Here is a 13954-nt window from a genome sequence, read left to right on the forward strand (position 1 = left end):
CTACCGGCCCATTGTGGCAATGATCTAGAATGTCATGGATTTCTTTGACAAAAACACATCTTCTAATAATCCCATCCGCACAACTCCTAAAAAGATAAGGTTCATCCCAAAAATAATATTTAATTTCTGAAAAAAAAAGCTTCTTTTTCTGCTGGTGAGTGAGCCCTTTTGGAAGAAAGTCTCCAACCAAGAAATTTGCAATGTCTCCATACCATGGTTCTTCCCCCATAATCACCATCAAGTATTCTTCTGGGAAGCTATCACCAATACCCTTGTCATCCATCTCGTCCCTTTCTGGATTTTCCAATCTAGATAGATGGTCGGCAGCTACATTTTCCATCCCTTTCTTGTCCTTGATCTCGATGTCAAATTCTTGAAGTAAAAGAACCCATCGAATCAATCTTGGCTTCACATCCTGCTTGGCAAACAAATACTTGATAGCAGAATGGTCAGTAAAAGCAGTAGTTTTAGACAAAATAAGATAGGGACGAAATTTGTATAAGGCATAGAACACGGCTAAAAATTCCTTCTCGGTTGTTGTGTAGTTTTCTTGGGCCGGATTTACGGTCTTGCTTGCATAATAAATGGGTTGAAAGTTCTTGTCAACCCTTTGGCCAAGCACGGCTGCTAAGGCAAAGTCGCTCGCATCACACATTATTTCAAAGGGCAAGTTCCAATTTGGGGCGATAATGATCAGGGCATTAGTTAATTTTTCTTTCAAATTTTCAAAAGCAGCTAAACATTCTTTAGAAAAATTAAAAGATGCATCTTTTGGAAGTAACTAAGTTAAAGGTATAGTTATTTTAGAAAATTCTTTTATAAAACGACGGTAAAAACCCGCATAACCTAAAAAACTCCTAACGCCCTTTACATTGGTGGGTGGGGGTAATTTAGAAATGGTATCAATTTTTTCCCGATCCATCTCAATCCCCGCCTTGGATACTTTATGGCCTAAAACAATGCCTTCTTTCACCATAAAATGACACTTTTCCCAATTTAAGACCAAATTGGTCTTTTCACACCTAGCAAGCATCAAGTCAAGGTTAGTAAGACAATCATTAAAAGAAGAGCCAAAAACAGAGAAATCATCCATAAATACTTCCATAATTTTTTCCACCATGTCGTGGAATATCGCTGTCATGCATCGTTGAAAGGTCATCGACGCATTGCATAACCTAAAAGGCATGCATTGATAGGCAAAAGTTCCACTTGGACTAGTGAAAGTAGTCTTCTATTGATCAATTAGGTCAATAGGGATCCAGAAATAACCTGAAAATCCATCTAAGAAACAATAATAGCTATCGCCAGATAATCGCTCAAGCATTTGATCAATAAAAGGAAGAGGGAAGTGGTCTTTGCAAGTGACATCGTTTAGCTTTCGGTAATAGATGCACACCCGCCAACCGGTCATTTTTCGTGTAGGTATGAGCTCGTTCTTCTCGTTCGCCACGGGCTATCGAAAATCGAATATATGATCTCGACATTTAAGAGTTTAACAACCGACTTCTTGACCACCTCTTGCATGTTCGGGTTCAACTGCCTTTGACATTGCACCACCGGATTTGCGCCTTCTTCAAGGTTGATCTTGTGAGAGCAATAAGAAGGTCCTATTCCGTTAATATCGGTGATTATCCACGCAATGACATTCCTTCTCATCTTCAAGACTTGTACTAGCTCTTCTTTTTCAGATTTGGTGAGGTCAGAAGCTATAATTACGGGTTTTTGTTCACCTTCTTCCAGAAATGCATATTCTAAATGTTTAGGCAAAGTTTTAATCTCTAAATTCATGTTTTGTACACTGAACACGTCGATTCCAGAGAGGGGACACATTGAGTTCATGCCAAATTTCCCGTCTGATCACGTTTTTTCGCCCCAACTTGTCGAGTTGGCCTCTTCAACTCGTCGAGTTACCTTTTCAGAGCTTCTGATTAATTCTTCGTATTCAGCTTCTTCGAGCAGTCTTTCTATCTCCTTTAGGTCTTTTTCAACATCAAAGTTGTCTTCAAAGGCAATGGTGGATTCGCTTGACTTGTCTTCTTTCCCTTATGTTTACTATGGCACTTACGGTGTTTAGGAAAGGCCATCCAAGAATGATTGGCACTTGATGGTCTTCTTCCATATCTAGTACTATGAAATCCACGGGAAATAAAAATTTATCTACTTTCACCCATATGTCCTCGCATATCCCCCTTGGAAACGTCACCGTCTTGTTCGCTAGATGAATTGCCATTCGAATTGGTCTCGGCTCCATAAGGTCCAACTTCTTAAAGAATGAATATGGCATAAGGTTTACGCTTGCCCCTGAATTAGCCATAGCATAACTAGTAGCTAAGTTCCCGAATTGGCATGGCAAGGTCAAATTACCAGGGTCACCTATTTTCTTTGGCAATTTGTTCAACATTGCAGCTGACCAATTTTCATTAAGAGCCACCTTTGACTCCTCTTCAATCTTCTTCCTATTTGTAAGAAGCTCCTTCAATAACTTGACATACTTTGGCATTTGTGCAACCGAATCGATGAAGGGAATGTTAATTTGAAGGGATTTGATGTGCTCTAGGAACTTTTGATATTCTTCATTTTGCTTATCTTGTCTAGCTCGGCCTGGAAATGGCAATGGAGGTTGATACGGTTTAACGGGATGATTATTTTTCTGCGCAGACAACGAACTCGTCGAGTCGCATCGACTTCTTGCGATTTCAGGTTTTCTTTTGCTTCCTCCTTCACCTCTTTTGGATCTTCATTTAGGATCTGGGTCAGAGGAGTGATTATTTTTCCGCTCCTAGTTGTCACTATGTTGATTTGTCCGCTTCTCAGATTTTTCGCGGTATTACTTGGAAATCCACCTGGTGCTTTTTCGTTAATTTGTAGTGTAATTTGGCCTAACTGTTTTTTTAATGTTAAGGATAGAGGCTTGCTGATTTCTCATTAATGCTTGTTTCTCCTTCATCATTGCTTGTTGTTCTCTTATTGCAACATCGGTTTTGTTATGTCTTTTCTCAGACACAGCTGCAAATCTTGTGAGCATATCTTCAAAGTCCATTTTTTTCTCTTGCACCAGCTCCTCCTTTTGATAGAAACCTCTTGTCTTCAGCCTATATTTCTCCTCCTTTGCCTTTTTGTACTCATTGTATGGTAGCCACTCCTTTTTTGGTTTCGCCAATCCTCATCATATCCATCGCCACTCGTGTAACACACTTGCACTTTCCGGTTCCCATGCTCGTCTAGAACATAATCTTTAGTAAGGCGAGGCCCGCTACAATTTTCACATTCCACCCAGATGGTGTGGATGGATTGATCCATCTTTGTCATTCATCGGTCCAAACTCTCCATTTTAGCCATCACTACTGCCATTTTATCGAAAACTGAGTTCACCGTCCCTCGATTCGAGTCATCCTTGGGGTTATGATATTCTCTAGAGTGCTTAGAGAATTCTTCAATTAGCGCCTTTATAACCGCATATGCTTTCTTCGTTAGTGGTCCTTGGGAGCCAAGGAGCTGCCTGGTTGTCACGTTCACTCCATCATAGAAAATGGATACTTCTTGTTGAATGTCTAAATCATTGTGAGGGGCAGTTCCTCAACAGGCATTTGTATTTTTCCCACGCCTCATAGAGTGACTCTCCCACTTGTTGCTCGAAATTTGCAATGGATTTCTTCAACTTTGCTATTTTTGAGGGAGGGAAAAATTAATCAATAAATTATTCACTCATTTTAGCCCATGTGGTGATGGATCCTGGAGGGAGTGATTTTACACAATCTTTCGAGGATCCATTAAATGTGACTGGTAGCATACAAAGCAAGACATTCTCGCGAGGCACATTAGCCAACGATATGTGACCTCGTCAATATGATTGTATGCGTCTTCGTGATCTTTCCCGTAGAATGGGATCTCCTTGAGTTGTGAAAGTATGTGACCTTTCAATTCACAGTTAGCAACTGCTGGAATCGCGGGTTGCACGAGTCCCGGCCCAGTATCGTTACACATCCTTCTCTTGTACTCACGCTTAAGTATGTCTGCAGTGTCACCCATGGTGTTATCGGGTTTGCTTTCTTGCTCGCTTCCTTTTTCAAATTCCATTTCGTACTCGGTATCCTCCTTCTTAGGGTCTTCTTCCTTCAATGTTGTGCTGGATTCTCCCACTTGCTTCCCTTTTTTCTTGCCAAAAACCGATTTGAGATTCTTAAAAGGTGACTTCTTTGGGGTTGCAGATTGTCGTACGGTTTTATCCTTGTTCTTCTTAAAAGTTGATTCTGGGTCTTCAAGTGGTGGGATCAAGGGTGTATTTGATCCATGGGTCTTAAAATACCTAAAAGAAAAAAAGAAAACACGCGTAAAACGAACAAAACAAAACAGAAAAACGAAAGTGAAAAATGCATCATCTCGTCAAGTTGCTTCGACCGGACTCGAAGAGTTCAACGCCAACACAGAAAAATAAAAATGAAAATTTTAAAACAGAAAAGCTAGTAACTTAAACTAAGTAAATTAATAATGAAATTAGTAACTTTCTGCAAGATAAATCTTACACAAATGATCTATAACACTAGCAATTAAAATAACTATTAAAACCATTCCCCGACAACGACACCAAAAACTTGATGTGTGTAAAATGCACTATTTTTAATCCTACTAATTTAAACACAAAATAAACACACGAAAGGCAGTGTACCTATCAATTAGCAATACAGTTCAAGAAAGTAGGGTATCGAACACATGGAACGGTAACAATTAAGATTAACTACTAGTATTATCTAATTAAAAACAAGTAATAAAAGATGGTTTTCTCTAGTTTTGCAAGACTAGAAACTAAAATAAGCAAATAACACTTAAGCAAAACAATTAACAACTAAAGCAAGTAGAAGGTAACTAGATTCAATGATAAAAGAGACTTCTGTTCAGATTCGACTCATTTATTCCTATGATTGATTTCATGGCAAGTGCAATGGACTAATATATCGTTGGCTACCGATTCTTAATGTGATTAGATTCATGTTCGCTATTACTAATCCTTAGTAAACAGGTTAATTCAAACAGTGGCCAATCGGTTAAACTAACATGATACCTAGTATTTTATTTGGATCAAGTATGACTTGTAATATTAGATAACTACATTTTTCAATTCAGTTAACTCATGTATAGTTGTTCATCATACATGCTTACACATTAATGTACTTATTTTCTAGTTGACACTAGGTTCATATTCTCTAATACTAGGCATACAATATTGTGCTCACAAAATTATACGATTCAAGTAATTAAGAAGATGTTCATGCAACTCAATAACTTGATTATTAACACAAAAATAATTATTATCAACACATAAGGGTCTTTAACAATCTTAACAAGACAATTCACCAAATAAAATTAATCCATCCCATAAAACCACAACATATTCATATATTCATCTACTCTAAATAGAAGTTACAAGCTTTTAGCTCATGTCTACAGCAATTAACAACCTAAAAATGAAATCTAATGATGTAAACATAGTTTATGAAAAAGATTAAGAAAAAGAATAGTGTTTATTGCCTTTGATCTCTCCTAACTTGATGTCTATGTCGAATTCTTGAAAATCAGAGCTTCAAGAACCCTTCTGATCGGCAATGAGTCGCCAAAAGTCTCCAAAAGTCGTCAACCATTGTTTTGGTTTCGGGAATGACCGATATATATATATATATATATATATATATATATATATATATATATATATGAATTTTCATAATTACGCACCGACTCGTCGAGTTACTAGACCGACTGGATGAGTTCTTTACTTAAATCGCGTGTACGACGTGTATGGTACGACACTGCTTGTTCACGAATATTCTGACCTACTCATCGATTTGATGGCCAATTCGCCAAGTTGTTCTGCTTTTAAGCTTTATTTCTTTAAACTTTAATTCCCAAGCTTCAAATTGCTAGTTCTTCTTTCTTTTTCACTTGAGCATGTATTTAAGGATGGGAACATAATTTTAACATAATTAAGTACCTTTTGTTCACGAATCAAGACAAAATAGCCAAAAAGTATTAGGATATTTATACAAAATAAATGATTAAATATGCACATATCAATGACATTAGCTCTCAACCTAAGGTTGAACCTATTAATCCCATTGACAATTCCTTACCTCTTCATCGATCTAGTAATGTTAGTGCAACATCAGATTTTTAGGGTTTCCATATAACGGTAGATGGGGATACATTTATCAGTGATAAAACACTGGTAAATTTGGATGGGTCCACTAACTACAAGGAAACAATGGCAAGACTTGAGGCTACTAAACGGAAAGAGGCGATAGAAAGAGAGATCCAATCCATGTATGATAACCAAGTATGGACATTGGTTGATCAAGTTCCTAGTCACAAGACAGTAGGCTGCAAATGGATCTTCAAGAAGAAGAAGGACATGGATGGTAATTTACAAACCTTCAAGGCAAGGTTGGATACAAAGATCTTTACTCAAACCCAAGGGGTTGACTATGATGAGACCTTTTCACCAGTTTCTAAGATTAAGTCAATTAGGGTGATGTCTATCATAGCTACTCATTATGACTATGAAGTATGGAAAATGGTTGTTAAAACTAGTTTCCTTAACAGGAAACTAGCTAGGTATGTTTACATGGCTCAACCATAAGGTTTTGAACATGCCAAATTCCCTAATAAGATGTGCAGGCTTGAGAAGTCCATTTACGGACTGAAACAAGTATCTCATAGCTGAAATCTTTGCTTCCATGAAAAGGTCAAAGAGTTTGAATTTTCTAGAAGTGGGGAGGGTCTTGCGTGTATGTCAAAGCTAGTAGGAGTGTAGTGACCTTTCTAGTCTTGTATGTGGGTAACATACTCCTAATAGGAAATAATGTTCCAACTTGGCGAGAAGTGACATCTTGTCTTGGGAGATTTTTCACTATAAAGGATGTAGGAGAGGCTAGGTACATTCTGGGAATAAGGATTTTCAAAATTAAGCATAAACACTTGCTAGGACTTAGGCAGAATACAAACTTGGATCAAATATAGAAACGATTCAATGCGGAGAAGTCTAAGAAATGGGACTTACCCATGCATCATTTTGTTAAATTAAGCAAGGATTAATGTCCCAGTAGTGATAAGGAAATAGACACGATGAGTCGAGTCCTATATGCTTGTATTATGGGATTGATCATGTATAGTATAAAATTTACTCGGCCTGATGTAGCTTATGATTTGAGCATGGTTAACAAATATCAAGGTAATCCTAGTTTATCTCATTGTACTGTAGTGAAAAACATTCTTAAGTACTTGAAGAAAACCAAATATATGATCTTAGTTTTTTGTGGAAAAGATGAACTTAAGATGAGTGGCTATAGTGATGCCGATTTTCAAATAGATCGGGATAATAGTTATTCGTAATCTGGCTGGGTATATCTACTAAATGGTGGATCGGTGATTTGAAAAAGTTCCAAGTAGCAAATAGTGGCTGATTCTACATGTGAATCAAAGTACATCATAGCAATAGAGGCAACAAAGGAGTCCATGGGTTTGAAGAATTTCGTTGGAGATCTTAGAGTTGTTCCATCAATCCAAGAAACAATCGAGATATTTTATGACAATGAGGGTAGATCTAGGCACATTGAAAGAAAATACCAGTACATCAGACATAAAGTAGAAGAAGGCACACTTGTCGTGAATTGTGTATCATCAGAGGATAATCCTGTAGATCCTATCACAAAGGGATTAATCAAGATTAAGCACTTTAAGCATGCTTGGAGCATTCGTCTAAGAGATGATGTTAGCTTCTAGATTTTAGTAGTTAGCTAATGTTTTGAAATAATGTAGCAAAAATAAATTGTAATTGAATGCTGATTAATTAAATAGAGATTTATTTGTGTTCAAAGTCTGTGATACCATTTGTTAGTTAATTAAAAACATATTTTACTTTGCATGTTTTACTTCTAGAATATTAATTTATTTGAATTGGGTTCATAGATTGTCCAGAGGGATTGGACATTGCATAGGGATTGATGCGATATTCATGAGTACTTAGAAATAGTTATTTTGAGTATTGTTTATAACTGTGCTTAGAGATTACTTCATGGATTTAAATCACGAGTAATTCTAAGAAAAAATATATTTTATTCTTAAAACAGAGATATATAAGTCATAGTTGACAAATTTCTTGTGCATTGGTTTACTCCAACGAATCTTGTAACTGGATGTTTTGAAGTGTAATTCCATACATGATATCGTGAGTAAAATGTATGGTTATATAATAAATGTTTATTCGTTCATTTTACCTTGATAGGAAAAGCGATATATGTGGGGCCCTTAGTGATTTGATGGTGACATTATAGTGTTGGGCCCAACCGGGACTGAATTGATGTGTTAAATTAGTTGTCTGATGACATTATCACAAATCGGGAAACAAAATCATAGAAAATGACATTGGTTCTAATATGTGTCTCGTGTCCATATGATATCATGAAGAACGAAGGGATAGCTAATCATTTATCTTAGGACCAACGTTTAACCAGAGTTTTGTAATGTCTTTGGAAAACACTTTTTACTGGTTATTCAGAGTTATACTTGCAATTGTAGTTAGCGACTTTTCCAAGTGGGAGACTGTTGGATTAAGGTGTCTAAGGTCCTAACTAAATTGTTATAATATTGAATAATAAAAGTAAAGTCCTTTCTGAGTTATCCACATAACCAAGAAATGGATAGGATTTATTATAAGAGTGAGAGAGAGAGAGAGAGAGAAATCATTTGTAAATATATTATATAATTAATTTATTAATTAGAATTAGTAATACTTGATTAAGAAATAATTTGGAATTAATTATGGGTTAATTAAAATTAATTAAAGGTATAAGGGCTGAGTTGCAATTATTCAATAATTGAACAAAATAGAGGATCCTTATAGGATGGACGGTTTTGAAACCCTTAGATACAGTTTCTGGAAGCCTCCAACTGATAAAAGTAACTAGATAATTATTGGATTTAAAATATTATTATTTTAAATAAAAATCTGGGGTTTCTGGGATTATCAGACAGTTATATAAATAGGCATACCCCTTACATTTTCGGCCATGCCCTTTACCACATATAGAAATCTAAAATTTATCATTCTATCCCCTCTCTCCTTCAATCCTAGAATTTCCTTGTGTTTTGAGTGTGACACATTAGAGGCTACCATACTTTTAGAGCTAGTTTTCCAAGGAGACTTAAACTGCTTTGATTAGCTTAATTTGATTCAATAAAAGGTATGTGGTCATACTCATGTTTCGATTTTCATAGGGTTTCTCTAGTTTTGTTTCATAAGTATGATGCTATTAATTGTGAAAAGCCATATATCCATTTAGGTTGCATGTACCCTTAAGAGTTAAGTAAAATTCCGCACGTACAATGTAATTGTAACCTAAAAGCCTAATAGGGACTAGAGTATCAACTAGACTGCCCAGGTCTCTTGGCCTGCAACATAAACTAGGATCACCTCAACCCAACCACAACATGTCGAAATATGCAAACAAATAAACAATAACCAGCAATCACAGGTAATCATAACAAATCTACCAGACTAACATATCACTACAACATAAAAACATTCTACACACAAGGATACATACTACAATACAAAGTATAGTAAGAAGACTCGCCTCATAGGCTAGTAGACAAACACACAACTCTCACGAAGAAAAGACGAGTGCTACAAGCCACCTACACAAAAATCATAGCCAATCCTCAATCCATAGTCCAAACACCCTCTAGTTGACCAAAAATCAACTTAGTTAAAAATCAATGGTCAAAATTCAACCCAGTTTTTCACCACATCATGGCTAGCCAGTGGTCACATTGTGGCAACTCCAAGACAAAACAGTCTCAGGAGCCCTATTCACCACGACGTCGTGAGCATGTTGTCGTATCATGGGAACTGCTCATGGAAAACTTAATGGATTAAGCTCCTAATCGATCAAGCCACACTCTCATGCTTTCTAGAAGGCTTCCTAACATCCATAAGCGTCATAAAAACCCTTGATTTATGGGCATGCACGTCCAACGCATATCTTGAACTTTAGTTAGGTCAAAATGGTGAAAATGAAGTCAAAACCTCATGCATGGTACCAAAACTCTACCAAAATTCAGATTTGGGTCATTAAACCTCAAAAGGACCTCAAGGATCCATAAGGTTGCCAACTTTATGGAATCCATCCATTCAAGCTATCCCAAACATGGAGAAAATGCATGAAAAACCTAGATCTATAATAATAGCACACAAAGATATGAACTTGAGGACTTATAGGAGTCTAAATATGTACACTAAGGTGGTGGGAGAAGTTGCTTACTGAATCTATGCTCCAAGAATACCTTCTTCTTCAAATCACCAAAAATCTATCACAAGAGCTCAAAATGTCAACAACGGAGGCTAAGGTGTGTTTTGGTCGAAAGGGAGGTGATGGAGGCTGAGGGTGGGAAAACCCTAGCCATCACATCCCTTAAGTATGGCATCAAGACTGGAAAATTGGGGGTTTGCATGTTGGATGCCACAACATCATGTCCATTACTATGCCACGTCGTGGTGCCCAGAATGAAAGGCACAATTCATCGGGTGAGACAACGTCGTGGGGACTTCACCACCACGTCGTGGCCACTAAAAACATCATTTTTTAAGTCTCAAATGCCAACTCAGAAGTGCAAATATACCTAAAACTTGGTATTACAATTCTCCCCCATTTGAACTAGACTGCATCCTCGAAATCCTTAGTCGAAAATAGATTTGGGTACTGCTCACACATCTCCGCCTCGGGCTCCCAGATCTATTTGGAACCCTTCCAATGTTGCCACTAAACCTTAACCAAGGGCACCACCTTGCTACGCAAGGCCTTCGTTTTACTCTCTAATATCGCCACTGGCCTCTTAACATAATTCATACGCTCATCGAGCTAAATGTCGTCTAATGGGACCACTGTTGTATCATCCACCAAGTACTTTAGGAGCCGAGAAACATCAAAAGTGCTATGAATCTGGCTCAGCTTGTCAGACAAATCTAATCGGTAGGCTACCTTGCCCATCCCGACCACCATTACAAAGGCCCAATGAATTAGGGGACCTAACTTGCCTTGCTTCCTGCAGCGTATAATACCCTTCCAAGGTGAAACCTTTAGCAAAACCACATCCCCAATCTGAAACTCCAACTCGGAATGTCGCTTATTAGCATAACTCTTTTGTCGGCTCTGTATATTCTGTAACCTCTGTCTGATCTGATGGATAAGCTCTATCATCTATAGCACTACCTCAGTGCACCCCATGACCGTATTTCCAAGCTCTTGTCAAAAAACTGGAGTACGACATCTCGTACCATATAGAAGCTCATAAGGAGGTGCACCAATGCTAGAATAATAGTTGTTGTTGTATGAAAACTCAGCTAAAGGGAGGTAAGAATCCCATCTCCTAAAAAAGTCAATGATACAGTCCCTTCATATGTCCTCTAGTGTCTGAATGTAACATCCACATTTGGCACATATCACAATATTGTCCGCTTTGGGATCCCAATACGAAAACTTCCCATGGGATCACCTATCCTTGAATTTCTCTCGCTTAGGCATGCTTAACTGCAGAGTTCTTATTCGATCTGCTGCCCTCACACCTTTAAAATGTGTTGTGATTGGGAAGGTATGCACACCCTTTATAAGAAATTCTTAGTTCTCATTCCCCTTCGATGTGGGATAAGGTGCAACCGACCTTCACCCCCTATTATAGGGTTCGATGTCCCCATCAAACACATCAACCCTTGCTCTAGCTCTGATACCACTTGTAACATCCCCTACAGAAGGAGTTAATAGGAGGAGTATTTCTTGACTTGGATCTAGTAGATCCAGAACTTGTTCACCTTGATCTTTATTGTGGAGGAATAAAGCTTCAAACTTGATGGTTCTTTGATGTAGATCTAGCCTTAGGTTATGTTATGAGCATGTTTTGGTCCCATGGTTTGGATCTTGTAAGTAGAAGTTACTCAAGAACCTTTAAGCCATATTTCTAGTCATTTATGAGGTCATGAAGTCATAAAAATTGAATCTTGTTGGGTATATCTCTTCCATACATGACTTAGTGACCTTTGGTGAAGTGATGAAATTAGGGCTTTGGTTTGGTGAAGCATCCCAAAAATACAGTCTAAAATTTTCATTTTTAAATCATTAAAAAACCATAAATATCATCCATCATATAAAATCATAAGTCGTGTATCTCAAAAATATCATAACATCTGTCAAATATATCAGAGTATAAACATTCCAGTCTGAACAAATGGTGTGTGCACTGCAATCATCCCGAGCTCTTTCCCTTGCTACTGGAAATACATGAAACCAAAACTGAAAACTATAAGCACGAAGCTTAGTGATTCTCCCCAAACCACCACATACCATACACATATCATATAACATACGGCTAGGAGATACGGGCCTCGGTCGCACTCAAGGGGATATGGGACCCCACCCACACTCGCCTAACTATGAGATACGGGCCTCGCCCACACTCTGCTAACTAGGAGATATAGGCCTGGCCCACACTCAACTATCTCAGAGATACGGGCCTTGCCCACACTCTGCTAACTCAGAGATACGGGCCTCGCCCTGTAAGGTTCCAAATCTTGGATCTGAATCAGTGATCAAATGATATTGCAAACAATTCAGAGTGTAGAAGGAGTAGAAGAACGATTAAACCAAGCATGCACTCATTTATATCACATAAACGTCAAATACACCTTGGGAAACACACACACATACGTCACCAGAAATTGACACTGACACCTACTATTTATATCATCCCAGCAGCACACGGGTGTACAACCACACACACGTGGGCAGCCACACACAGGGTGTACGGCCGCACACAGCCATACAAAGGTTACAACAACCATCACTAACACCAAGACCCAAACAAGACCTTTACAAGATAGATGCCTAGCCCAAACCACTATATTATGACCTATCAATCTCCCCCTTGGTTTGTGGCTAGCCTAGACATGTTCTTCAATCCCTTGGTTTCTCGAACAGCCTTAGGTCAGATTTTCCCATGGATCCCATCCAAAGCTTTTCATTGATGATCGTGGCAACCATTCCTGTGAATTCCTTAGCAGCAGCTTCCATTACCTCCCTTCTACATATAATTTGATGAAGAGCCAAGGTATGAATGTCTCTCTCTCTATGAATCTCAGGAGATCCTTAACACTAATAAGCCTCAGAACCCCTTCTCTGGTTTTGAACTTTATGGCAGCAGTTGTAGTTTCATCATCGTAGGCCCAAAATTCCATATCATCAAGATATCCATCGTGGAAGTGTTGTAGGATTGGAATATCCTTCACTTGATTAGTAGCAGGCCATAACATGATCTTCATCGATTGGTTGGTTTTAGGGTCAAGGATATCTTTGTCTTTTCTAACCAACGCTTTTGCAGTCTTCATTGAGGGAAAGTTATCTTTGACCCGTTTATCCAAAAACTGCTTGAAGTTGTAGACACTAGCATTTTGAGAAGGATTGTGGAAGGGAGCCCTAGAGAGTTCAGAGAGATCAACTTTTGTCCACGAGTTGAAGTCATGTATGCTTTTGTAGTATTCTGGATTTCTAGAATTCCTCTTAACCACCCACAACTTAAGCTCAGGATCATAACCCCACATCTTGATCCTTGTACGATCACCATATTCATCACCAAATTTTCTCCTTTTAAGATCAGTCACTGTGAGCTGAGGTTCATCTGCTTTGCGATTCTCATTTGAACTTTTTAAGAAAAGCAAGCCTTCCTTCTGCTCAGCAGTGACTGTTCTTTGGCCATGTTTGATTTTGATCCGTCGGATGGCATTTACAGGCTCCTTTTCAAATCGATCAACAATTCTTGTTGTTCTTGGGGGAGGTCGGTTAACAGGAAATTCACCTTTGGAAGGATGGATGGGAGCAGTGGGAGGATCTTCATCACCGTCCGACTGTTGAAACAGAGA

General features: G+C 38.1%; 1 protein-coding gene across 1 annotated transcript; it reads right to left on the reverse strand.

Annotated features, from left to right (window-relative positions):
- Positions 1–2002: 2002 nt before the first annotated feature.
- On the reverse strand, positions 2003–2500 carry LOC128133746 (uncharacterized). The gene has a single exon (XM_052771280.1). The coding sequence runs from the start codon at positions 2498–2500 to the stop codon at positions 2003–2005; it is 498 nt and encodes a 165-aa protein (XP_052627240.1).
- Between the last annotated feature and the right edge of the window lie 11454 nt (positions 2501–13954).

This window comes from Lactuca sativa, chromosome 4 (genome assembly GCF_002870075.4).
Source record: "Lactuca sativa cultivar Salinas chromosome 4, Lsat_Salinas_v11, whole genome shotgun sequence".
NCBI lineage: Eukaryota > Viridiplantae > Streptophyta > Magnoliopsida > Asterales > Asteraceae > Lactuca > Lactuca sativa.

Coding starts and splice junctions, on each gene's coding strand:
- LOC128133746 (XM_052771280.1), bottom strand. CDS start 2,500: ATGCCAAAGTATGTCAAGTTATTGAAGGAGCTTCTTACAAATAGGAAG.